Source organism: Silurus aristotelis, assembly GCF_946808225.1.
Source record: "Silurus aristotelis genome assembly, chromosome: 8".
Taxonomy (NCBI): Eukaryota; Metazoa; Chordata; class Actinopteri; order Siluriformes; family Siluridae; genus Silurus; species Silurus aristotelis.
In genome coordinates this window covers 17,635,366-17,659,112 of record NC_139581.1, presented here as the reverse complement: position 1 = coordinate 17,659,112, position 23,747 = coordinate 17,635,366, and the positions used below count along the sequence as shown (strand labels likewise).

At 36.1% G+C, this 23,747-nt stretch overlaps 3 protein-coding genes and 1 long non-coding RNA gene across 10 annotated transcripts in view; 1 reads left to right on the top strand and 3 right to left on the bottom strand.

The window, feature by feature from the left end:
• Positions 1-2,670: 2,670 nt before the first annotated feature.
• cox7a1 (cytochrome c oxidase subunit 7A1) lies at positions 2,671-10,047 on the bottom strand. The gene is made up of 4 exons (XM_083547686.1): positions 9,890-10,047; positions 5,038-5,124; positions 2,920-3,004; positions 2,671-2,833 (listed from the first exon to the last, which is right to left on the bottom strand). Exons 1-4 carry the CDS (start codon positions 9,902-9,904, stop codon positions 2,772-2,774), a joined length of 249 nt encoding a protein of 82 aa, XP_083403812.1. The 5' UTR covers positions 9,905-10,047; the 3' UTR covers positions 2,671-2,771.
• LOC310729496 lies at positions 6,182-9,882 on the bottom strand. The gene is made up of 2 exons (XR_014534574.1): positions 7,958-9,882; positions 6,182-7,708 (listed from the first exon to the last, which is right to left on the bottom strand). It is a non-coding gene; the product is annotated as an uncharacterized lncRNA (long non-coding RNA).
• A 4,759-nt stretch (positions 10,048-14,806) lies between the features above and the next one.
• Positions 14,807-22,577, top strand: rnaset2l (ribonuclease T2, like). Of its 3 annotated transcripts, XM_083549324.1 has the most exons (10): positions 14,807-14,931; positions 15,017-15,113; positions 18,966-19,023; positions 19,182-19,249; positions 19,376-19,433; positions 19,512-19,579; positions 20,694-20,807; positions 20,917-20,965; positions 21,052-21,126; positions 22,080-22,577. In XM_083549324.1, the coding sequence occupies exons 1-10, from the start codon at positions 14,922-14,924 to the stop codon at positions 22,260-22,262; spliced, it is 780 nt and encodes a 259-aa protein (XP_083405450.1). In that variant the 5' UTR covers positions 14,807-14,921; the 3' UTR covers positions 22,263-22,577. The 3 variants fall into 3 exon arrangements, with proteins under 3 accessions (XP_083405450.1, XP_083405451.1, XP_083405452.1); XM_083549325.1 differs by lacking the exon at positions 15,017-15,113 and having other exon boundaries at positions 14,843-14,931; XM_083549326.1 differs by lacking the exon at positions 14,807-14,931 and having other exon boundaries at positions 15,017-15,138.
• Positions 22,459-23,747, bottom strand: part of supt5h (SPT5 homolog, DSIF elongation factor subunit) — a 21,474-nt gene continuing 20,185 nt past the window's right edge. For all 5 annotated transcript variants that reach the window (XR_014534828.1, XM_083549290.1, XM_083549287.1 and 2 more), the window contains one exon: positions 22,459-22,820. Coding sequence is in view for 4 of the 5 variants with exons in the window: in XM_083549290.1 (XP_083405416.1) it covers positions 22,680-22,820 (141 nt within the window). In the remaining variant the exon portion in view is untranslated. The remainder of the gene's footprint in view (positions 22,821-23,747) is intronic.

Here is a 23,747-nt window from a genome sequence, read left to right as displayed (position 1 = left end):
TAATAAACAATGAAAAGCCACTCACAGTTAATGATGTGCTACAGACTTATTCATTATACATTATATATAGTTTTATTTTTTGGGGTAAATTGTATTTTATTATATATATATATATATATATAGCAGAAGATGAAAATATGTGAATGAGGAAATGGTAGGATTAAACAACTAATAAAAGTCTAGCATATTGGCAATACATTGCTGCATGGATGTTTTTATGAATTATTACCTCCAGATAAGATGTTCTGAGATTCTGTCTCCACTGTCAAGAAAACTTACAAAATAGAGGTCAGTCGATCAATCGGGACGATTTTTGGTATTTTTTAATTAATCGCCATCGGACAATTGTGCTGCACATTATGGTTGCACAAGCCAGTGGCAAAAAAAAATCTGGAGTGAGAGGGACTGGTAGAAGGTGTACCTAGGAAAGAAAGATTGGTGATTGGGGCAGACTTTACTGGCCATGTTGATGAAGGGAACAGAGGTGATGGGTAGGTATGGCCTTAAGGAGAGGAATGTGGAAGGGCAGATGGTGGTAGATTTTGCTAAAAGGATGGAAATGGCAGTGGTGAATACATATTTTAAGAAGAAGGAGGAGCAGAGGGTGACATAAGAGTGGAGGAAGGTGCACACAGGTGGACTATGTTCTATGTAGGAGATGCAACCTGAAGGAGATTGGAGACTGTAAGGTGTTGGCAGGGGACAGTGTAGCTAGACAGCATCGGATGGTGGTCTGTAGGATGGTTTTGAAGGTGAAGAAGAAGAGGAGGAGAGTGAGGACTCAAAGAAGAATAAGATGGTGGAAACTGAAGGAGGAAGAGTGTAGTGTGAGATTCAGGGAAGAGGTCAGACGGGCTCAGTGGTGGTGAAGAGGTGCGGGATGATTGGGCAACTACTGCAGGAGTGATGAGGGAGAAGTAATTTTTTTTTTTTAAAGAATAAGGGAGATGTGCAGACCTGCAGTAACTACAGGGGAATTAGGTTGATCAGTCACAGCATGAAGTTATGGGAAAGAGTAGTGTAAGCCAGGCTGAGAGAAGAGGTGACCACCTGTGAGCAACAAATTGGTTTAATGCACCACAGACGCATTATTTGCTTTGAGAATTTGAGTCATTACTCAGCTGTAGTTTAGGGTTTGGCTCGGGGACCAAAACCTGCTAACAATTGCACTGATTTTAAGGGCTTGTGTTGTTCAATAAATGTTTAATTTAATAAATTTTCCGTATCTCATCTTATTTACTAATTGTTAGATTTTATGAGATAAAGGGGAAAAAGAAAATCGGCATCGAATATCAGCCAGAGAAAAACCCGTATCGGTCGGCCACCTGACATTAAAAATGTCAGATATTTTCCCACTGGTAACATGACAAAGCAACCAAACAAACGCAAATGAAAAAGAAATAAAAATGTCTAAGGAAAGAAAAAAAGGAGATTAAAACCCTAAAATAACCAGTATGATTAAGTTTGCAAATTTTGTAACTTTTTAAAATTTGAAACCACCATCACTAACTATTAATACTTACTCTCAATACCAACTCTTAATACTTACATTACCACATTAGTACATCCTGATTACACTCTTTTCACTTTTCCATACAAAAAAGCTGCAGGATCTCGTACACAATTCAAGTCATTCAGCAGGGTTTTTTTTTTATATAGGATTTAGATCAGAATTTCCGATCGCACTCTTCCCAGTCAACTATTTAAACCATTTCCTGGATTTGTGTTTTGGCTTGCTATTGTGTTAAAATATTTCACAGCTTGAGCAGTTTTTCCGATGCCTAAAGGTATTGTGCCAGAATAGACTGGTATTTGGCATTCATGATTCTTTCTATCATCTATCATCTAAATAAATGCATTTACTTGAGAACAAGAGTTTGTGATAAGTTGATTCTAAACACAATCACAGACCATTAAACAACCCCAAATCCAAAAAAGTTAGTAAACTGTCCCAACAGAAATCCCTCCATCCTCTATGGGCTCTTTTAAAAAAGTACTGTGGTAAAATGAAAAACTGTTTTGTGGACAGACTATTAAACATTGTTTTTTTCTTTTTGGTATATTGAGAGCACATTGCACATTTGGAAAGTCTCCATCAATGCTAAAAAGTATATACAGGTTCAAGAGTAACAAATGCTTCCATCCAGAAAACAACTTTTTCAGGAAAAGCCTTGCATATTTGAGCAATGTTAATGCATACTACATCTGTTAGCATGAATGCATAGTAGAAGATTCCAGGTGCTGAACCTGGTGCTTGCCTGCACTCTCGATTTTTTTCCTTAAAATGGTATATATTTCTATACTAAGTTTATAGATTTGATCTGGTATATTGTGAATAGAATGTGGATTTCAGATTTGCAGATCATTGCATTCTGTTTTTATTTACATTTTGCACATTGTCCCAACTTTTTTTTGGAATTGGGGTTGTAAAAAAGCTATGCAACGAGGTTAATGTACTTTTATTTGTTTTTGTTATTGGTGGCTATATCTCATGATATTTACCTCATTATCTCTCGTCACACAGCATGTAGTCATTCAGCTGCACTGTGTTTTCCTTAATGAACACTAGGTGACAGCCAAGTCAATGTCAATGCCACTTATAGCTCTGTAGAATATCACTGCTGTATGTGAAGACTATCAGTTGTATATAAAAGAATCATACTGTCAGCATTTATTTTATACACAAGATTTTCTTTAATCAGAATTGTCTGTACAACATAATTTTAAATTTAGTTCATACGACACATGAAGAGTTCTCACAGATCCTTTTCTTACTCTGCTTTGCTTTTGGGCATCGAGGCCACCAGAAGCCAGTAACAGGATAATCCAGTGCCTAAATAAAACCAGACAGAATAAACGTAGGAATATTGCACTGTGCACTGTAAATGAAAACAATTGTAATAAATGCCTGTATCCTACCAAAAATGGTGAGGGTCATGGTTACACGGTAAAGTAACATATCAATGCTTCCTCCTTTGATGTGTACTGGCAAACCATTGTCCTCCTAAAAAATAGATGATTGTACATTAAAAGGATTGCAGTCCCATTTCCTGTCATACTTTATGTTAAATACGCTATTTATTTGTATAATTGTGAAATAGTTCCCAGTTTTATGTATCAGAACATAATAGAAATTGTGGTCCTTAGCAGGTTTTAGAATTGGGTAAATACAACCTCAGATGAACAATGCTTGGTCATTATTATTATTATTTTAATTTTTAAATAAAAAAATCAAGACATCATTGTCCTGTTCCTATATATATACAGTACAGACCAAAGGTTTGGACACACCTCCTCATTCAAAGAGTTTTCTTTATTTTCATGACTATGAAAATTGTAGAGTCACACTGAAGGCATCAAGGGCTATTTGACCAAGAAGGAGAGTGATGGGGTGCTGCGCCAGATGACCTGGCCTCCACAGTCACCAGACCTAAACCCAATCGAGATGGTTTAGGGGTGAGCTGGACCGCAGAGTGAAGGCAAAAGGGCCAACAAGTGCCAAGCATTTCTTGGGGAACTCCTTCAAGACTGTTGGAAGACCATTTCAGGTGACTACCTCTTGAAGCTCATCAAGAGAATGCCAAGAGTGTGCAAAGCAGTAATCAAAGCAAAAGGTGGCTACTTTGAAGAACCTAGAATATGACATTTTTCAGTTGTTTCACACTTTTTTGTTATGTATATAATTCCATATACAATTCCACATGTGTTAATTCATAGTTTTGATGCCTTCAGTGTGAAATCTACAATTTTATAGTCATGAAAATAAAGAAAACTTTTTGAATGAGAAGGTGTGTCCAAACTTTTGGTCTGTACTGTATATATATATATATATATATATATATATATATATATATATATATATATATATATATATATATATATATATATATATATAATATACTGTTTGCAGGTTTTCTTGTGAGCCAGTTTCAGAATAGCCTTCCTATTGATGATGATGAAGGCAAGTGGACATTTCGCTTCTGGAAACCGCTTTGGAAAACCTCTGTATGACCCTGGCCACTGCACTGTAACATAGTTTAATGGTGTTACTGATCATCTTTTATCTTTGTGGAGAGCAACAATTCTAATTCTTGAATTCTCAGAGAGTTCTTTGCCATGAGGTGCCATGTTGAAGATCTAGTGGTCAGTATGAGAGGATTTTACTCAAAGCACCTAATTTTAACTGCTCTGATACAAAATACACAAATTTGTATGGTCCCCTCAAGCAGACAAAAACATGATGAATGGGACATGTGGAATGGTTAGGCAATGTACAGCTCTAATCACTTAGGATGTACTCACTTTTGTTTTCAGTTCACTTGACAATAGTGGCTGTATGTTGAGTTATTTTCAGACTGCTTTACAAGCTGCACATTGACTACTCTAAAATATATCAATTTTATTTCTGTTTCATTTCTATAGTATTGTTCCTTGAGAAGATATATGAAAATAGTTGCTGAAATGTAATGGGTGTACTCACTTTTTTGTTAGAAACTGTAACTCATACTGTATCTCAAGCATTGCACAGGTTAACTTAGGGTGTCTTTTCTAGGAAGTCCTCTCTTGGTGTTGGCAACTGTCTACATTGCTTTCTGCATGTGGAAAATGTTTTTTACTGTAGAGTGATCAACTTTAAATTGCAAATGGTCTAACTGCTAAACTGCTAAAACTTTGGCTATTTTAGAGGTCACGCATGCTGATGATCAAATAATAACATTTGATTTGCAGCAGCTGGCTACTACTTAACCTCCTAGTTTCTATGGAAGTAGTACTTTGTATTTCACACATGGTTTCTCCATTTAAAAATACATAATGACAGTGTAATGTAGTGTTGATCTAAGGTTGTATTTACCAAAGTTTAAGTCCTGATAAGGACCAGATGATTTTTATTATCTAGAGATATCTAAAACCATACAATTCAAAGGGGTTGAACTTTCTTTACACACAGTATATTGAATTAAACTCAAAACTGAGAAGCCTTCAAGTGTACAGCTTATCAACTGACCCATGTGTGTTTTCATGCAACATGCTACTGACCTGAAATAGCTTTTGCTTCTCTGGAACCCTGTTTTTCATCTGCCTGGCTGTTGTATTGAAGGCTCTGGTGGCCACCCGTTGAAGGCTCTGCAGAAATATCACACACATTCTTTTTATTTTCGAATAAAAATGGGAAGATTTGACGTTTGATGCAACTCTTTAGTATAGTTATAAAACATTATGAGTCATTTGGTCTCGTAATAAATGTTATCAGCATATATCATCAATTTTATGATACAATATATGGTCAAAAAGAATATGGTCACTGGACCATCACACCTGTATACTATAGATTTAAAAGTTCTCTGCACTGTAAATATGGGCCCCAAAAATGTTCCAGTATGACAATGTTCCTGTGCACAAAAGTGAACTCCATGACATGGTTTGCTGAGGTTGCAGTGGATGAGCGTTAGCATCCTGCACAAAACCCTGACCTCAAACCCACTGGGATGATTTTAATGCTGAACAGCACTTCAGCCTCCTCACCCAACATCAAAACATTAACTCACAAATGTGGCTTAATCAAAAAATCATGCCCCAAATGAAAACCATGCTGAATGGAAAGCCTCTCTAGAAAAGTGAGTAAGCTAATACTGAAACGGGATGGTCACAAGTACATTCTGTATGGCTCGGATTGATTAGATGTCCAAATACACTATGCTACAATAAAATGTATTGTCTTTGGCCTTTCATTATCATGTTTCTCTGCATTACAGGAAATTCAGTGCTGTCATGGAAAGTTGCTTAAAATTTTGGCAACAAAAAAGCTGTCATCCAGATTAATGGCAGAGAAGGTGAACTAGAATAAAAAATAAATACTCTATTGGCTCTATCTTATCAAACCTTTTAAAACAGTTTCTGCAAAAACACAGTTAAGTCTTTAAATGATGAAATAACATTATCAGTTCCAGGAAAAACTTTACCAATGAAGAGTCCTTTTGTGTTTTAACATGCACTCTGTTGGGATTGGTTTAGTGGGAGGTTAATGTATGGTCACTCAGCTACTGCTTTTGAGCTGATTTATCCTTCTTCTTTTTATTGTGCAGAAATAAACAGGTATTATATATTCATTGCTATTTCAGTCTACAACAGATTTGATTAGCATATTTTCACCACTAATCCACTACTTTTTTTAAAGATGTGCTTACGATTAGAGCCGTTCATTGTTTTTAAGCAATATTGGCAACTGAATAAAAGAAGCTTTCAAAAAAGCTTTTTGCCCAGATCACATCTGCGTTTTTTTGCTATGCGAGACAATAGCCAAAGGGAGTTAACTATTAATAATTTGTAGTTTTCTTTTTCACATTTTACCAAAACAGCTGGCGAACAGGTATAAACATAGATTTATTAAAAACAGAACAACATGCACTTTTGGGAAAGAGTAGCCTGATTGCTGTTAGAAAAATTAAAGCCGGGAAATCCTGTAGTTAGTAAGCTGTGTGCTTTGAGTTGTGGACATGAGCATTTTGCTTTTTTCCCGCTAATAGAGATTAATCATTACATTATCTTTTTTGGAAAGTATTTCACTAGACTGCTTTTTCGGTTTTTGAGCAGCAGCACAACCATTTGTTTTGTTTTGTTTTGTTTTGTTCAGTTTGTTTTTCTTCCCAATGTATAGTACAATACAATGATGTGAACTTAGAGCCTCCCCACCTCTGGCATGAACCCTACACCAGGCTTTCTTAACCAACATGAGCCTGACCTCACTAATATTCTACATGCTACAAAACCGAGTAGAAAGCCTTTAATGAAGTCTGGGAGAAGGGAGCTACATTTGAAATGGGATTTTCACAATCACATAGTGTATGAGTCTGATTGGTCAGGTTTCCAAATACTTCATGTTCCTATATTATGTATTGTTAATTCTCTTTTGTTTGCCATTATCTTCCTGCAGAATTTCAGTAAATTCTTCTGTTACTGTCTGTTACGGTTTCTCTTCTGTTACAGTTTGATTCTGAATGGCAATGAATATGTTGCTTTGAATTTGAGCAACAAACATTCTTCTATGATATCTACCATCGATATTTCTTGCAGAAGGATAACTAGAAACAAAAGGAAATACAAGGAACTGGAACTTAGATGTTAGATGAAGTGTAAGAAGAACCTTTTGCAGGTTAACTTGATCCTGTTGTAGAGCAATGTTCAAAACAATCTTTTTATACCTTATTGGCCTGGCTTGAAATTTTCTTGCATTTAACAATGGAAGGACAGGAAGTGCATTAGGATGATTGGAGACAGCAGAATCTGATAGTATATTAAGTAAAAGCCTTGAAACAACATACATTTGGTTTTGTTGCAGATAGAATACAGAAATTATGTTAAATGGATATGGTAAAATACTGCTTTTTTTTGGTACTGACATTAAAACCTTCAGATGATTCTTTAATTTTTAATTTATGGCATTTTGCAGACACTCATCCATTTATACAATTGAGCATTTGAGAATTAAGGGCAGTGCTTAAGGTCCTAGGAATGACAGTTTAGTGGTGTTGAATTTGAACTCAACCTTCTTATCCCACATACTTCCCTTCCTTCACTGAAATGTTATTTTTTTAATAGATATAGACAAAGTCCTTCTCTGTTTTATTGTGCACATAGCTGACAAAAGAGCAACTTCAACATTTTGCTCTGTTGAGATTGGTTAACTGAGAGCCATTGTCAGGCCACTGGACTACTATTATTTTATATGATCGATTTTAACCTGCTTTTTTATGTTGTTACTCAACAAAGAAAGATCAAAAATTCATTATAATATGATATTTCAATCTATATTTGTTACACAATCAGGCTTTTATTCCATTAATATCTGATTTACCATTTTTTGTATGGTTAGATCTGACACCAGTCAGAGCCATCACTAGATTTTACTGAAATAAGACTAGTGTGCATTAATGTGCATTTTTTTTGTTATGCAAATTACATTGTCATTAACAATTTAAAAATGTTTAAGCAGAGCTGTCAATTATCCAGGTGTAATTAAAGTTTTACCAATTGTATTTACTGCAAATGCTTTACTTGTATTACAAAGCTGCTGTTAAAAACATAACGACGTGCACTTTTAGTCAAGAATACGTTTATTGCTGATAGATATATTCAAGTTAGGTAGTCCCATAGTCAGTAGGCTATGTACCGAGTATATATACAGTACATTTGGAAAATATTTAGACCCCCTTCACTTTTTTAAAATGTTATTATGTTGCAGCCTGATACTATAACTTTTCCGACAGGGGTCCCTGGTGGTCTAGTGGTTAGGATGCCGCGCTCTCACCGCTGCGGCCCGGGTTCGATCCCTGGTCAGGGAACCAGTCCCAAGCCCGGATAAATGGTGAGGGTTGCGTTAGGAAGTGCATCCGGCGTAAAAACATATGCCAAATCAAACATGCGGATGATCCGCTGTGGGGACCCCTAACGGGAGAAGCCGAAAGAAAGTTTTACTATAATTGTTCCGATAGATTTTTTTTCCTCACTAATATAAATTTAGCACCCCATAATAACAAAGTGGGAACAGAATTTTAAAAATGTTTGTAAATGTTTTTTATTAAAAACCCTGAAATATGTACATAAGAATTCAAACCCTTTGCAACAACATTTAAAAATGTATCCTTGATCATGGGTGAGATGTTTCTACACCTTGACTAGAAACATTTATTGATTGGATATGTAGAAGGGCATACCGCCTCTTTCTGAAGAAAGGCCTCACAGCTGACTATGCATACCAGAACAAGTATCAAGCCATGAGATCAAAGGAACTGCCTGCAGAGCTCAGAGACAGGATTTCTGCAAAGCACCGATCTGGGGTAGGCTACAAAAATATTAATGCTGCACTCAGGATTCCCAAAAGCACAGTCACCTCCATAATTCTCAAATAGAAGAAGTACATAATATGCTTTTAATAATTATTTTTAAAAAGTTACAAATTCTGGTGTGCACTACTGAACAAATGGACCCTTTACTATATACAGCAACATTAGAGGCTGTGTAAAGCTCCTGTTCATTTTGCACCAAATATTTTTAACGTTAGTTTTCACAAACCACCTCTCATTTTATTTTACCAGGAAGTGTACTATAAGTCCACCCACCTGTTTGCTACATATTAATCAGGAAAGCACAAGTGTTATGGTGTTCAAGGTCAACTGTGGAAGTGAAAATGGAGTCGGATATGTTTCACTGGCCTATTGAGATTGTGCAACATGCCACACACCAATCAGAGCACGGTTCACTGATAGGGTGGGACAGAGAAGCTCACGGCGTCCATGACTTATGTGTGTTTCCACATGTACACAGGCTAAAGCCGGAGAGTGCAACTGACACTGAAGTGACCTCCTTTTTTTTATTTGCCTGTGATTTGAGAATTAATCCACATAAAGGAAGCATTTACAATCTACAGCGAATCACAGAATGCATAAGATACAAGTTTAAATTACGAACAGGTCTTTATGTATATTTTCTGCAGAATCCATGACATCCATGTTTACACTTTTAATGTTGTCTTTAGCAGATTTTCATACAGTGCATGACTTTCTTATAAAGCAGCTCCCTCAGTATCAGTTGACAACGTTTATTTCTGGCTGATTAATATCCTTTATAGCTCCCTGGTGTTATTTTAAAATAAAAAGATTAAACTCCAGCATTCCTAAAACTAAATGCTTCTGGCTAATATACAAAAACCAACATCTTGTGTTTCCCCCTGAGATGGATATGAATAGTGCAGAGGTCAGCCTGTTATTGACCTGTTTACATAAACAAATAAAAATAAATTGTAATTTTTTTTTTCCCTGAATTCTATACAGAAGAAATACAGCTTTGTATCCAAAAAAATCAGGCAACATAGAAAGAATGCAAAAGTAGTTACCAGTAAGGGTCTCATGTCCGTCTGTTCTCTTTGCAAAGTGTCCTGCTGCTTGCCTACGTAGGGCCATACAAGGACGCGCACACACAAACCAGAGAGCTATTGAACAGATGCCAAGTATGGTGTACAGGAGAGAACAAACTACATCTGGAGTTCATCTCTGCTTTACATGCTGTACAATTTAACTCGTGTGTGGATTTAAACACCAAATAAACAAAAGTATTTTTATTTAAATATTAAACTAGCAAAGTGAAACTGGAAAGCAGGCTTAAAAAACTGCACTCGTGATTTATACGGTATGAAACAGAGAAGTGAATGGGGAATGAAAGCTCGAAATCGAAGTTACTTCAGCATGAAAGTTCTGACTTCTTTTTACAAGATTATTTATGGCATGCTACAGGATAATTACCACTGTCATTTTCAGCGTAGCATTTCATTTGTTGTTCATGAGGCGCATTTAATGTCACCAATTATTCTAATCACATTGGTTTAAAGTATTACTATAGTTAGAGTACAGAGAACAAAAATGTTTAACCTTACTTGACTTACATGCAAACTTCTGATTCGTTTATACCCAAAATCACAAATGTATACACTGAATCTGCTACTATACATTTTATCATTACATAGTTTGTTTAATAGTTTCTTACGTTTACATTTACAGAATTTAGCAGATGGCCCTATTCAGAGCGAAGTACAAAAGTGCTTTGAGTTTCTATTAATGAATCAATCAACACTGATTCACTAGGTTGTAAACTTAGGATACCATAAACCGATGAATTATAAAAAAAGAGAGACAAGATGCACATTGAATTCTGATGTAAGTTTAATGGCTTAATGTTTTTTTGTTTTTATAAATATGTGTTAGCACCTTGACATCCCTTTCAGACAGCTTTTTCTGTTATTAAACAGTTATTTCTGTTAAATGTGGTTCATCCTTTGTGGTGGTATGCCACCATTACCCTGGATACTGTGGCTATTAATACACCACAAACACTTGCTGTCCTGGTCACAGATTCGGCATTGAGACATACACCAACAATACGTCCTTTTTTCAAATTTGATATATTTCCCATTATGTTGTATGGATTGCAGTATTTTATGTACAGCTGTGCTATTGCTAATTCCAGCTTCACACTCTACACTTACTTATGGAATGTGAAATCTATCTATCTAATCACTATTAAGAACACTTGTACACATTCTCATGAAGTTATTTAATCAATTCATCATGCAGATACAGTTTAAGAACTTCAGATCATATCTAACATCGGCATAAAGAAAAATGTGATCTTTGTGAACTTTATCTGTAACATGGATGTTACAGGAAGGACAAATTTCTTTATTTATAAAATTAATAGAAATTGCTTGAAGGGTGCCTTTTTTTATCTTTTCACAAGACGTCTGAAGGAATGCTGTGGTATCTGCCATCAAGATGTTGAAAACAGTCTTTGCCAGACTTGTTCATCAGGTACATCCCGTAGACAATAGATCAGATCGAGATAGGGAATTTGGGAGTTAAATCATGTTCCTTAAGCAATTCCTTGAAGGGTGCATTAAATGCTTAAAATGCCACTGTTGTTAAGGTTTTTTATTAAGGTACAATTGCAATGAAGGATTATACATGCTCTGCAATAATGTTTAGGTAGGTGGTATATGTCAAAGTACCATGTACATGAATGCTACGCCCCAAAATTTCCCAGCAGAACATTGCCCAGAGCATCATACTGCCACTGTGAGCTTGTCCTTTTCTCATCATGCATTCTGATGCCATTTCTTTCCCAAGGTAAGCGACACACACACCCTGGCCATCCACATTATATAAAAGAAAATGTGATTTGCCAGACCAGTTCACCTTCTTCTATTACTTCATGGTTCAGTTCTGATGCTCATGTACCCATTGTACATGCTTTCAGTATCGTACACGGTCAGCATGATCTAGCACTGTGCTAGACTATGCAATGCATTGTCTGTTCTGACAGCTTTTAAAAAGTAACCAGCAATATTTTTAGCAGATAAATAGATCACACCTTGTTAAACTAAGCAAATAGGCAAGAGCCTCTCATTGGATATAGTAATCACTGAAGTATTAGTTAATTAGTATGTTTCAGCTGGCAACAAATTATTTACACCTAAATGATGCAGTGAGCAGCTTCTCATTTCTTATACAACCATGTTGGAAGACATATCCTCCGTTTATGAAAAAGGTGTTACTCTGAAAGGGTCAAATTATTGGGCTGCATCAAAACATAAGTAAGGGGATTGCTGAAACTCCTGAAATTGGGTTAAGAACTGTTATTATAATTAAAACTCTGCAGGATGGTGGTGATCCATGAACTTAAAGGAAGAAATGCGTTCAGAAAAAAACAAACAGTACGGCTCATGGCTATGTTTAATAGTGAAAGTAATAGCATTTCCATATGTGCAATGAAAAGAGACCTCACAGTGTCAATTAGGCTAATCACAAAATGCTCTGGTGATACGATATGTAACACGATACAGGGGTTGTGATACGATATTTTGCTATACACTGCAAAACTTTAAGCAGAGCGATTTATTGGGATATTTCTTATTTTATGAATAGGATATAATTTAAAAAAATCTGTCAAAAAGAACAGCATTATATTTAAACCGTAGGAAAAAAATAAATAAACAATTTACACAGTGGGATCTGCATTTGCATTCATTATATCTAGAATGAGATTATTTTAACCCCTAACCTTTTAAACCTACACATACCATGAAACCTTATTACCATAGTAAGGGTGTAACGGTACCGAAAATTCTTGGTTCGGTACGTATCTTGATTTTTAAGTCACGGTACAATTTCGGTAGTTAGGGAGAAAAAAAATGCAAAACAAGATTGCTTGTCGTTTTTGTATTAACACAGTTTATTATTGTTAAAATCAACAGTTTACATTTTTAAAACAATTTTAAATAAGATGCCTACTTGCTTAAATATATAAAATTATATTTTAATTAAAAAAATAGTAAAATAAATACAATTAATTTAGTACACTTTTTTATTATATTGATTAAACTAAAAAATCAATTGAATTGACACAAATTAAATTGATTCAATAGTTTACAAATGTTAGACTCCAGTTGGGTAATACAGATGTGTATGCAAGTGTGTGTTTCACATTTAATATTTCATTTTCTAAAGAAATGTTCTACTTATTTCAGCATACTTTAACAAATGTCTTCATTCCTTCCATCTTTCATTCATTCACTATCTGGATATGTGGAATTGTCAGGATTTTCTCCTCTAAAGAAAAATTCTTGATGCTGGACATAAAAAGCTAAAGAATCCATAGCGCTAGCATTAGCCGCTAGCCACTTCCGGGTTAACGGATAACGCTAGCGCCATGGATTCTTTAACATTTTCATGCATGTGCAAAACAAATCTTATTTCCAGTACGGAGTAATTAGCCACAGTAACACTGCACTAAATCTAGTTTATATTTTTTATACCCGTGGCATTGTTGTATATGCTTTAAATTGTATTAATGAAATGAATAATAATAAATGCGCTGATAGTGCTATAGACCGAGACTAAACAAACTTTGCGGTCCACCGTTTAATACGTCACTGAGGGGAAACTCAGATTGTAACTATGTTCCGCACGTAAAAGGTTTTGCACTCGATACTTGTGTGCCAATCCGAAAGCCCTGTACCTTAAAAAGAAATTTGGTAGGAATACGTGTACCATTACACCACTAGCACGTAGAGATTAAATACATGTGACATGAAGTGGGATTTATTGGAAAAGTAAGAAAGCACTTTTGTACGTCGCTCTGGATAAGGGCGTCTGCTAAATGCCACAGATGTAAATGTAAAGACTATTATTTCTTATATAAAGGTAGAAAATATACTAAAGGCAAGACAGGCATGTCATGTACTCCTGCAAGTGCAGTCTGCTCAAACGTTTATTGCACTGTTCTTTAAGCCACAAATTCTTGTGGTCTGGTTGTATATTTGTGTGGCAGCGTTATACTTTGTCTGGTTATAAGTGTGTGGCACCGGGGCAGGCGCTCGTCCATACTCACGCTGCCGCAAAGTGCAACAACAAACAGCACATTGTTCCTGAAATGTTGATTGCCATTTGAACCTATTCCCAACTAAAAGAGAAACAGCACATAAACAAAACATATTGTTTTTAGTGCAATTCAGTCAAAACTTCTTTTGTAATACTCATAATTGTTTTTACAGCAGCACTCCCATTAAACAGGCTAAGATTAGTGCTTAATGTTAGCGTTAATTATTGCTTATGTTAGTACTTCCTGACACTGTTTAGCTTCAGAGATAAGAAGTCTGCTCTCTTTCCAGCTGTCAGGATATAAACTCAAAACGAAACAGCTTTCATGAATCTTGTATGATTTTCTAATAAACAAAATTAATTTTTGAGAATCAAAATATTGCAATACTCACGCATATCAATATTTTATTACACATCTACTGGGCATAACAATTGACATCTGGAGCAAAGAAAAAAGGTCATGTGGTCTAATGAGTCAAGATATATGGTTAGAGATAGGGTCATGCTTAGTTCCTACTGTACAATCCTGTGGGATCTGGGGTTGCTTCTGTTGGTGAGGTCTGTGTTCAGCAATGTTATTTGCCCAAACGTTAGGTCAGCTGAATATATTGAATGGCCAGGTTTTACCATTAATTAACTTTTTTTGTTTGTTTTTGCTAGATGTCATGGGCATGTTCCAAAATGAAAATCCATGATTCCTTGTGATTAAATTGCAAAAGTGTGGTTTGGGAGCATGGGACATAATTTTCACACATGGATTGGCCATCACAGTCCATTTCAGACGTTATCCCTACTGAGAATCTTTGGGATGTGCTTACAGTCAATTGTGCTTTCAGTCTCTAACAAGAACATTTAAATAGTCGTATCAGTTCCTTGTTGACGTGTTAGATATAGAAACAGACGTATACTGGTTTCGTTTCAGTTCTGCTTTATTTGAATCAGTAGAAAAGGGAAATAAGTGTGTGTTCTATAATCCGTGATAACTGCAGCACTATCATGGCCTCATGTAAGTATGCACTGTTAATTAAATAAAACGTACTGTAAACACCGCAGTATATTGATGGTGAATTGTTAATCTGATTTTGCTTTAGACAAAATGTCTAGCATCTGGGTTTGTTCTGCTGTTCTACTGATTGGATGGGTTCTTACACAGGACCAAGTGCACTGGTCCATGAGGGAGATCAGCCAGTAAGAATATTTAAATCAGTGTAAAGTATGAAATTAATTTTAATCAGATTCTAGTTTGCTTAAAGTCTTGTATAAACATTATGCATTATGTATATATCATTACTAAGTGTCCTAATGGTATTGTGCTTGGAACCCTCTCTAAAAGGTACAATAAAGAAGTAAATATAAGGCTGTGAAAAATGATTAATTAATGAATAAATAAATAAAATGTATTAAAGAGCTTGAGAACCTCTAAAATTAATAAAAAAATGAGAAAGAAATATGTAAACAATCGTCTTTAGTGTTTAACCCTTCAATGTTTTGTACTCTGCACTTATAGCTATCAAACAATTGGCAACACAACATTTTTAAATCTTTCATACTAAAATCTTGTTAAATATATGTGTGGTACAAGCATTGTCACATTTTTAGCCAATAATATATATATATATATATATATATATATATATATATATATATATATATATATATATATATATATATATATATATATATATATACATTTTCAAGGTAAAAAGCTGTCCAAACATGCATGGCCCTATGTGATAATAATTCTTAAAGTGATGAAGCTTCAAAGCATCCCCAGAACACCAGTGCTGGAATGCTGATATCTTTTGAAATGCTATGTTATTTTTATTTTTTCCAGATGTAATAAGGACACACACCTTTCAAAAAGTGTCACATCAGTCCGCAGAATTTTTTTTTTCAAGTCTTGGGGATCAAGATGGGTTTTTTTTTTTTTTTGGAGCCTTTGTGTTCTTTTTGGTCATTTGGCATTTTGACCTTGGAATACTCCCAATGATGCCATCCTCGATCAGTCTCTTTCTCACTGTTAAATAATGAACACTGACCTTAACTGAGACAAGTGAAACCTTTACATGTTTTTCTGAGTACTTTTGTGAACTGTTGAATGGCTCAGCATGGTTTGCTTTTAGAGCCATTATCCACAAATTTAGAAGACTTTGAAGAGCGATGTATCTTTCCACGAGCGGTTGGCCTACTGAAATTACTCAAAGAGCACAACAGTGATTAATTTAACAGTTCACAAAGGTACTCAGAAAAACATTTAAAGGCTTCACTTGCCTCAGTTACGGTCAGTGTTTATTATTTAACAGCGAGAAAGAGACTGTTCGAGGATGGCATTATTGGGAGTGTTGTATGGTGAAAAATGTCGACTGACCAAAAAGAACACAAAGTAAGTACTCTATCTTACAAGAACATGTATAGAATTAGTAGGGAGGAAGTGAAAACAGTGATGAAGAGGATAAAGAGTGGAAAGTCGGTTGACCCAAATGACATACTGGTCATCTGGTTCAGAAGCATGGAGATGTTTAGGAGAGATGACAATGGAGAGATTGTTTAACAGGATTTTGAAAAGTGAGAGCATGCCTGAGGAATGGAGAAGGAGTGTGCTGGTACCACGTTTTGAGAATAAGGGAGATTTGCAGATCTGCAGTAACTACAGGGGAAGTAAGTTGATCAGTCACAGAATGATGTTATAGGAAAGAGTAGTGGAAGCCAGGCTGAAAGAAGAGCTGACCATCTGTGAGCAACAGTATGGTTTTATGCCGAGGAAGAGCACCACAGACACATTATTTGCTTTAAGAATGTTGATGGAGAAGTACAGAGAAGGTCAGAAGGAGTTGCATTGTGTGTTTGTGGATTTAGAGAAAGCATACGACAGGGTGCCGAGAGAGAAGTTGTGGAATTGTATGAGGAAGTCAGGTGTGTCAGAGAAGTATGTGAGGGTGGTGCAGGACATGTATGAGGACAGTGTGACAGCAGTAAAGTGTGCAGTAGGAACGACAGACTGATGACGGGTGAAGGTTGGACTGCATCAAGGATCGGCGCTGAGCCCTTTCCTGTTTGCAGTGGTGATGGACAGTTTGACAAACAAGGTCAGACAGGAGTCTCAGTGGACTATGATGTTTGCGGATGATATTGTGATTTGTGGTTAGAGTAGGGAGCAGGTTGAGAAGAGCCTGGAGAGGTGGAGATATGCGTTGGAGAGAAGGGGAATAAAAGTCAGTAGGAGTAATACAGAGTACATGTGTGTGAATGAGAGGAAGGGCAGTGGAGTGGTGCGGTTGCAGGGAGAAGAGGTAGTGAAGGTGGAGGAGTTCAGGTACCTGGAGTCAACAGTGCAAAGTAATGGAGAGTGTGTTAGAGAAGTAAAGAAAAGAGTGCAGGCAGGGTGGGGTGAGTGGAGAAGAGTGGCAGGAGTGATTTGTTATAGAAGAGTATCTCCAAGAGTGAAAGGGAAAGTTTATAGGACTGTGGTGAGACCTGCGATGTTGTATGGATTAGAGACAGTGGCATTGAGTAAAAGACAGGAGGTGGAGCTGGAGGTAGCAGAGTTGGAGATGTTAAGGTTTTCGTTGGGAGTGATGAGGATGGACAGGATTAGAAATTAGTTCATTAGAGGGACAGCGTATGTAGGACGTTTTGAAAACAAGGTGAAGGAGGCGAGATTGAGATGGTTTGGACATGTGCAGAGGAGGGACATGGGGTATACTGGTAGGAGAATGCAGAGGATGGAGCTACCAGGAAGGAGGAAATGAGGAAGGACAAGGACGAGGTTTATGGATGTGGTGAAGGAAGACACACTGGTAGTTGGTGTGACAGAGGCAGATGTAGAGGACAGGGAGGTGTGGAGACGGATGATCCGCTGTGGCGACCCCTAATGGGAGAAGCCGAAAGAAGAAGAAGAAGAAGACTCTCAGCATGGTGTGCTGTAGTCTTAGAAATCTAAAGGAGGTGGTACTTTGTTTCTTGCCTGTTCTTGAATTTCATCAAGCCTATTTTAATATTACAGAAAGATAAATGGAACAAATACAAAATTCAGGTTTCAAATGCTGATTTCATTTGTTAAGAAAAAGCTGTCCAAACCTGCCTAGCCCTATGTGAATAAGTAACACACAACCACCACCACCGCACCCCAAATGAAAATATTTTTTTTGAAATGTTGAGTTACATTTCACTTGCCACACCCACCTTGATTACTTCCAGACCTGTTGAATCAAGAAATCACTTAAATAGAACCTGTTAGACAAAAGATATCAAAAAGCAAGACTTCATGCCACGATCAACAGATGAGAAACAGATAATTGACATATCAGTCAGGTAACCATTTCTTAAGCTTTGGGACTCCAGCAGACCACAATGAGAGCCATTATCCACAAATGGAGAAAACTTGGAACAGTGATGAAACTTTCCACGGATGAAAGAATTACTCCTTGAGTGCAATGATGACTCATCCAGAAGCTTATAAAAGTGCCCAGAACAACATCTGAAGAACTGGTCTGCCACAGTTAAGTGTTTATGATTTAACAATAATAAAGATGGGAGTGTTCCAAGGCGACAGTCACTGCTTACCAAAAAGAAGACTTTCAACACCAAGATTTTTGGGCAAATATTCTGTGGACTGATGAGATAAAAGTTGAACTTTTTGGAAGGTGTGCATCCGGTTACATCAGGCTCAAAACTAACACAGCATTTCAATAAAAGAACTTTATACCATCAGTCAAACATAGTGGTGTTCCTCTATGCATTATGCATACACAGTTTATAGTTCTAAAGCCTAATCATAATAATTGTCCTAAAGAATTATCATAGTTTACAGTGTTATTTTTCTTTAAACTTGATTACATATTTGTGCAGCATGTTTAGATGAAAATGCTGTATATTGTCACAGCCACAGTTTGTGCACAAATTAATAAAATAGTAAAAAAGTCCAGATAATATAACAATTTAACGAGCCGTTTGAAGGTGATGTAAGGTTTCTAAAACTGTCTTGAATGCATTAAAAAGCTTAAATGTTTATTTTAAGCACAATTTTAACTCCATGTGTAGCTCTTGTAACTGGACCTGCATGATCTTAACACTGCAGTGGCCAGGAAGCTTCTGTCTGGTGAGTCAAATAAACCAGTGAAAATTTGTAAAAGCTTAAAAAACAGTAATAACTGTATTTGTTTCCACTGGCAAATGCATTTATTTTTTTTTTATTGAGAACGGTTTAATGAAGTCCGCATTTCATATGTTTACCATGCCCATATGTTATTTCCACAGATGATTGATAGTAAAAACAACTGCAGAATACCACAGAATATCCAGGAGTGGACCATTCATGGCCTTTGGTTAGTATTTACAAATGAAGAAAAGCAATAAGTTTAACTTTATTGTTAAGTGAAATTAAGACATTTAGATAATGGCGGTAAGAAACATTATAATAGCAAGTAAAAACGCTACATCCTTTCTTCTAGGCCTTTAAAGGATTGTTATTGCTGTTCCTGTTGGCCAATATTTCATTCTCATCTCCAGGTAACCTTTCTATAGACAAGACAAAGTGGCTTAAAAATAATAAACACAAATTATATTAAACTTTTTTTTTTTTCTCAGGAATTAGAGCCAGCACTTTCTCAGCTTTGGCCTTCATTTTTGAAAACGAGGAGCAACTTTACATTTTGGTAATGATCATTGGTCTAAAACGATGCATCACATAAATGTGCATGAAATCAACACATAACCTGATCACCTATTGAGGATTTCTTGTCAATAAGCCACCTTATCTTTCTTTTTTTTTTTTAGAAAGGACAAGGAAGATAGTTTACTTCAGATAATCTAAGACCAATAAAAAATATGGATAAAATTCAACTTAGCAATAGGAACAGACAGTGTCTGTTACACGGTGTAACGGGTGAAATATGTTCTGGCTCCTTTATGAGCAGAGCAGCATTTTGGGAATAACCTGCCGCCGCATTTTTCCAGTATTACTGCATGTGTGCAAGATCGAGGAAAATGTCCTTATTATTTTCTGATGCTCATTTCTAAGTTTCTTTGACTAACCCCTAACGCTGTTGCCAGGAAAAATAAAAAAGCACGAGTTTTGGAACCCTGTCTGTGCTCATATGATTTCTGTTGTAACTGGAGTTAGTGAGCTCTCCCTTAACCCAGACTCAACACATTACAACGGCTTGTATCTAAACAGTAGCCTACCAAGAAAGTCATTGTTCACTGTCTTCCTCCTTCCTTTCACAACTATTTCTCTTGGGAGTTTATATTTTGGCATCGTCGTGCGTAAAAAAACCCCCAAAGTTTTTTACTCCCGATGCAGTGCAGCTCAGAACACAGGGGAGGTGCGTTTTTTCGTTTCCGTTCGGAAAATTCATTGGTCCAATGTTATGGGGTTCAGTTTTTCGAAAGTTTGTGAAACAGGGAAAAACCCAGGAAAAATTAATAAATTAGCCGCTTCGTTGTTTAAGCTGCGGTGTCCAAAAGGTGGGAAAAAAGTAGCGGCTTATAGTCCGAAAAATACGGTATGTGACTAACCTGGGGAAGTCTGTAAGACAAGTTCAAATCTTTTGTCTTTTTAAGAACAGTCATGTTGCTGAGGCAGAAACAAAAGTGATCTAATGAGTCTTGTGGATGTTCTTCATTGTGTTACATGGAATTCATTCATAAAATAAAACGTGGCATATTGCAATTCAATATCTTTTAAGAACAACACGTCCTTACATGTTTTTCTCCTTACTGGAAATTTAAGCTCCATCTTATCCAGACATCTTTTATGTTCTTTGGCAGGAAAGAGGAATGGTTAAAGCACGGAACATGTGCAGGCTGTGTGGAAAGCATGGGCTCGCCTGTTCTCTACTTCAGGACGGTTCTTAAACTCCGGTTGCTCTTTAACGTTGATAAGTAAGTGTCATGAACCATACACTTACATAAAGCACACACTTTGGCTTTTGATACAATACAACATGATACTATATAATACTAACACTATATTAATATTAACACTTGTTAGTGCCTTGGCAAATGCTGGTATTCAACCCTCCTGCAATGTTTCCTATAAGGTAAAGTTACCTGTGTACTCGTGACCTTTCATATTCAGTGCAATTAACGAAAAACAGCTTGACTGATGCATTACTTTGCGTTTTAGTACGATGAACTGCATGGTGCATTGGAACCACTGCTTGGAAATAACTTTGTGTTACAGTGTGTGACTGATGAGAAGGTGAGATTAAAACATGATGTTCTCTTTACTGTTCATGAGTGAGTGGACAATTCTTAAAATTATTATTAATAACCCATTAAGTGAATAAATTAAGATGAAAAAAAATAATTTCAGGTTTAAAATAGTTTTTGTGCAGCCATGACGCTGCAACTCATTGTGCTCATTAGTGGAAGTACACCATACCTGTTCATAAGTAAAAGTACAAATACCCTGCTTATGTTACTCCAGTAAATGGTTCTACATTTCAACTTGAGTAAAGGGTTTAAACATACTTCTACTAAAGGCACAGTGTGACAAAAGGTTAGGTTTATGGTCTTGGGGAAAAGTTTAGGATTTCTGTATTCGTTTCAGCATATACAGGAGTGACGTGATTTTTACTAAAATGTAGTGTTACAAAATCTTTTCACCACTGGCCCCAAGATGTTGAATAAGATCGTATCTTTTTTATGGGAGGTTGTACAGTATTAAGTTTTATAGTAAGAACTGCAATAAAACTATATCAATTATTTTTTATTATATAAAAGTTTCCATCATCCTGCCAATTTAAATTTGGCAACAGGAAATTATTTACAGTTATTTTGCACATTTCCTAGTCTGGTTTATCGAATATTTTCCAGTACGTTTTAATTCGTTATAATATAGCATTTGGATTATAAGAGCTACCAACCAGAATAAACAGATTTGTTTTGATGGATGTGTCGTAAACTAATACTAGTTGCATGATTGTGAAATTAGAAGGCACAGGGCACATAATTAACATGATTGTGCAAGTCACTCCTTGTCATCTCTACATTAAATATATTTATTACAGCTTCAGTCAGGAAATGATTCACCTGTATAATTTGTCTAAATATATATTCATATAACAAAGCATTGACTGCCATCAAGTGTGGATTTCAATCCTTTTTTTAAAGAGTAATTCATCTTTGTTGATTTTTTTTTTTATTATTCAGGAAAGAGAGGCATGGGTGCAGTTAAAAATCTTTATCTCTAAGAATGTGACTCTTGGGTGCCAGACAGCAGAGAAACTCGAGAGCAGCAGAGTCAAACACACTTCCTACGGACACCCCTGCCTCACTAACGCTACTGTTTTCTACTTCCCTATTAACCATGAGCACCCAGAACAACCATGCTGAACAGCGCATTAGTCAGCGCTCTCTCAGGTACTGAATAAGAGGATTTCATGGTGCCCTGATTCATCTGCTTATACCCTAGTCAGTATTAGAAGCTACTGATTTAAGCCTGGTACTAATGGTTAAAATAGGAAATGTTGATACATCCAGAATGCAAGAATAATCTAGAAGAAATGTCAAAACTGCAAATTGCACAGCCTTTTTTTTTTATTTGACATTTTTAATCATTTACCAGAAAGCAAAACATCAGTGATGACCTAGAACCACTAAAACATTAAAAAAAAACAAAACAAAAACAAACAAAAAAAAAAAGAAGCATGATTTCATTTACTTTTTGCTTTTACCCTATTATGAGGCACAAAACAACAAATAAAAGAAAGCTCTTAATGGCCATAATGCAGCTTTATATAGTTCATATGTTCACACTTCCAGTTTTCCAAGGAAGCGGAGATTGAGAATTTTGAGCTGCTCGTCCAGTTCCATTCGGACGATGCCGTCTTCTCCGTCAATACTGAGCAGGACTCCGGTGGCCTCTCGGTCTTCTCCCAAAATCACTTTCACCTACAAGTCAGAACCACACATTACATAATTACTATATAAAAGCTAAACATCCTCTTTCAATGCTTTGTCAACCACAGCAGTTCATATTCCTGTTGTGACATGAATTCATCTTACATGCCCTGCAAACATGTGGCAGAGAGAGAGTCCGTTGTTCTCGAAGTGAGGTCAAATTCAGAATTTTCTTTATCTATTTAATTAAAGCTGCTGGAAACCACCGAGCCTTATTAAAATATTATTTATCATTAAGCTCCTAGATATTAGCCTTTCGGTTGGTCACTTTAATTGAATGGGTTTAATCAAAACCACAATTTCTAAGTTTTGGTAGTCAACAATCCACTTGGATTTCATATCCTGTCAATTGAAGTTCCAGGTACAAAAAATGTATCTTTATGGCTCTAATAAGGACAATTATTACATTTGAATAGTTACAAATAAATGTGTTTAATTGAGCTCATTGAATTGTTTTATAGTTGCTGACTACAGCAAAGCATGAAAACATAACTAATCTTTGCATGTCATCCTGCCTGCAGTTTCTGTGCTCTGTTGGTCATACACAAATTGTAGTAAAGCGAACAGTGCATGCGGAGAGAGAGCTTCAATCAGAGCGATCAGATTTCTGCACATTTATGGCTCTAATTGTACCTTTGTATCTCTTTTTTCTTTAAAAAAAAAAAAAAAAGTGTGGGGGGAAAAAAAAAACCGTAGAATGTTAAAACTAATATTTGAGCTGTTAATCTTATTTTATTAACCGGGAATTTTGTAGACCTGCTTCTCTGCATCTTTTAATACCGCTAAGGCTGCATGTGTGTGGTCATTTGCAGATATAAAGAAACTAATTTATGTATCTGGATGTCTTTTCTACTGCAATTCTTTGCTTACTTTCCAAAAAAAAGAATCTCTGGCTCATTTACAGTTAGTCCAGAATGG

Bases quoted from the DNA above. Each gene is read 5' to 3' on its own strand.
- cox7a1 (XM_083547686.1), bottom strand. The intron at 3,005-5,037 runs GTCAGTAGCATG...TCTATTTTTTAG, and splicing joins AGAAGCAAAAGCTATTTCAG to GAGGACAATGGTTTGCCAGT. The intron at 2,834-2,919 runs GTAGGATACAGG...GGTTTTATTTAG, and splicing joins CATGACCCTCACCATTTTTG to GCACTGGATTATCCTGTTAC.
- rnaset2l (XM_083549324.1), top strand. The intron at 20,808-20,916 runs GTAAGTGTCATG...AACACTTGTTAG, and splicing joins TTGCTCTTTAACGTTGATAA to TGCCTTGGCAAATGCTGGTA. The intron at 20,966-21,051 runs GTAAAGTTACCT...TTTGCGTTTTAG, and splicing joins CCTGCAATGTTTCCTATAAG to TACGATGAACTGCATGGTGC.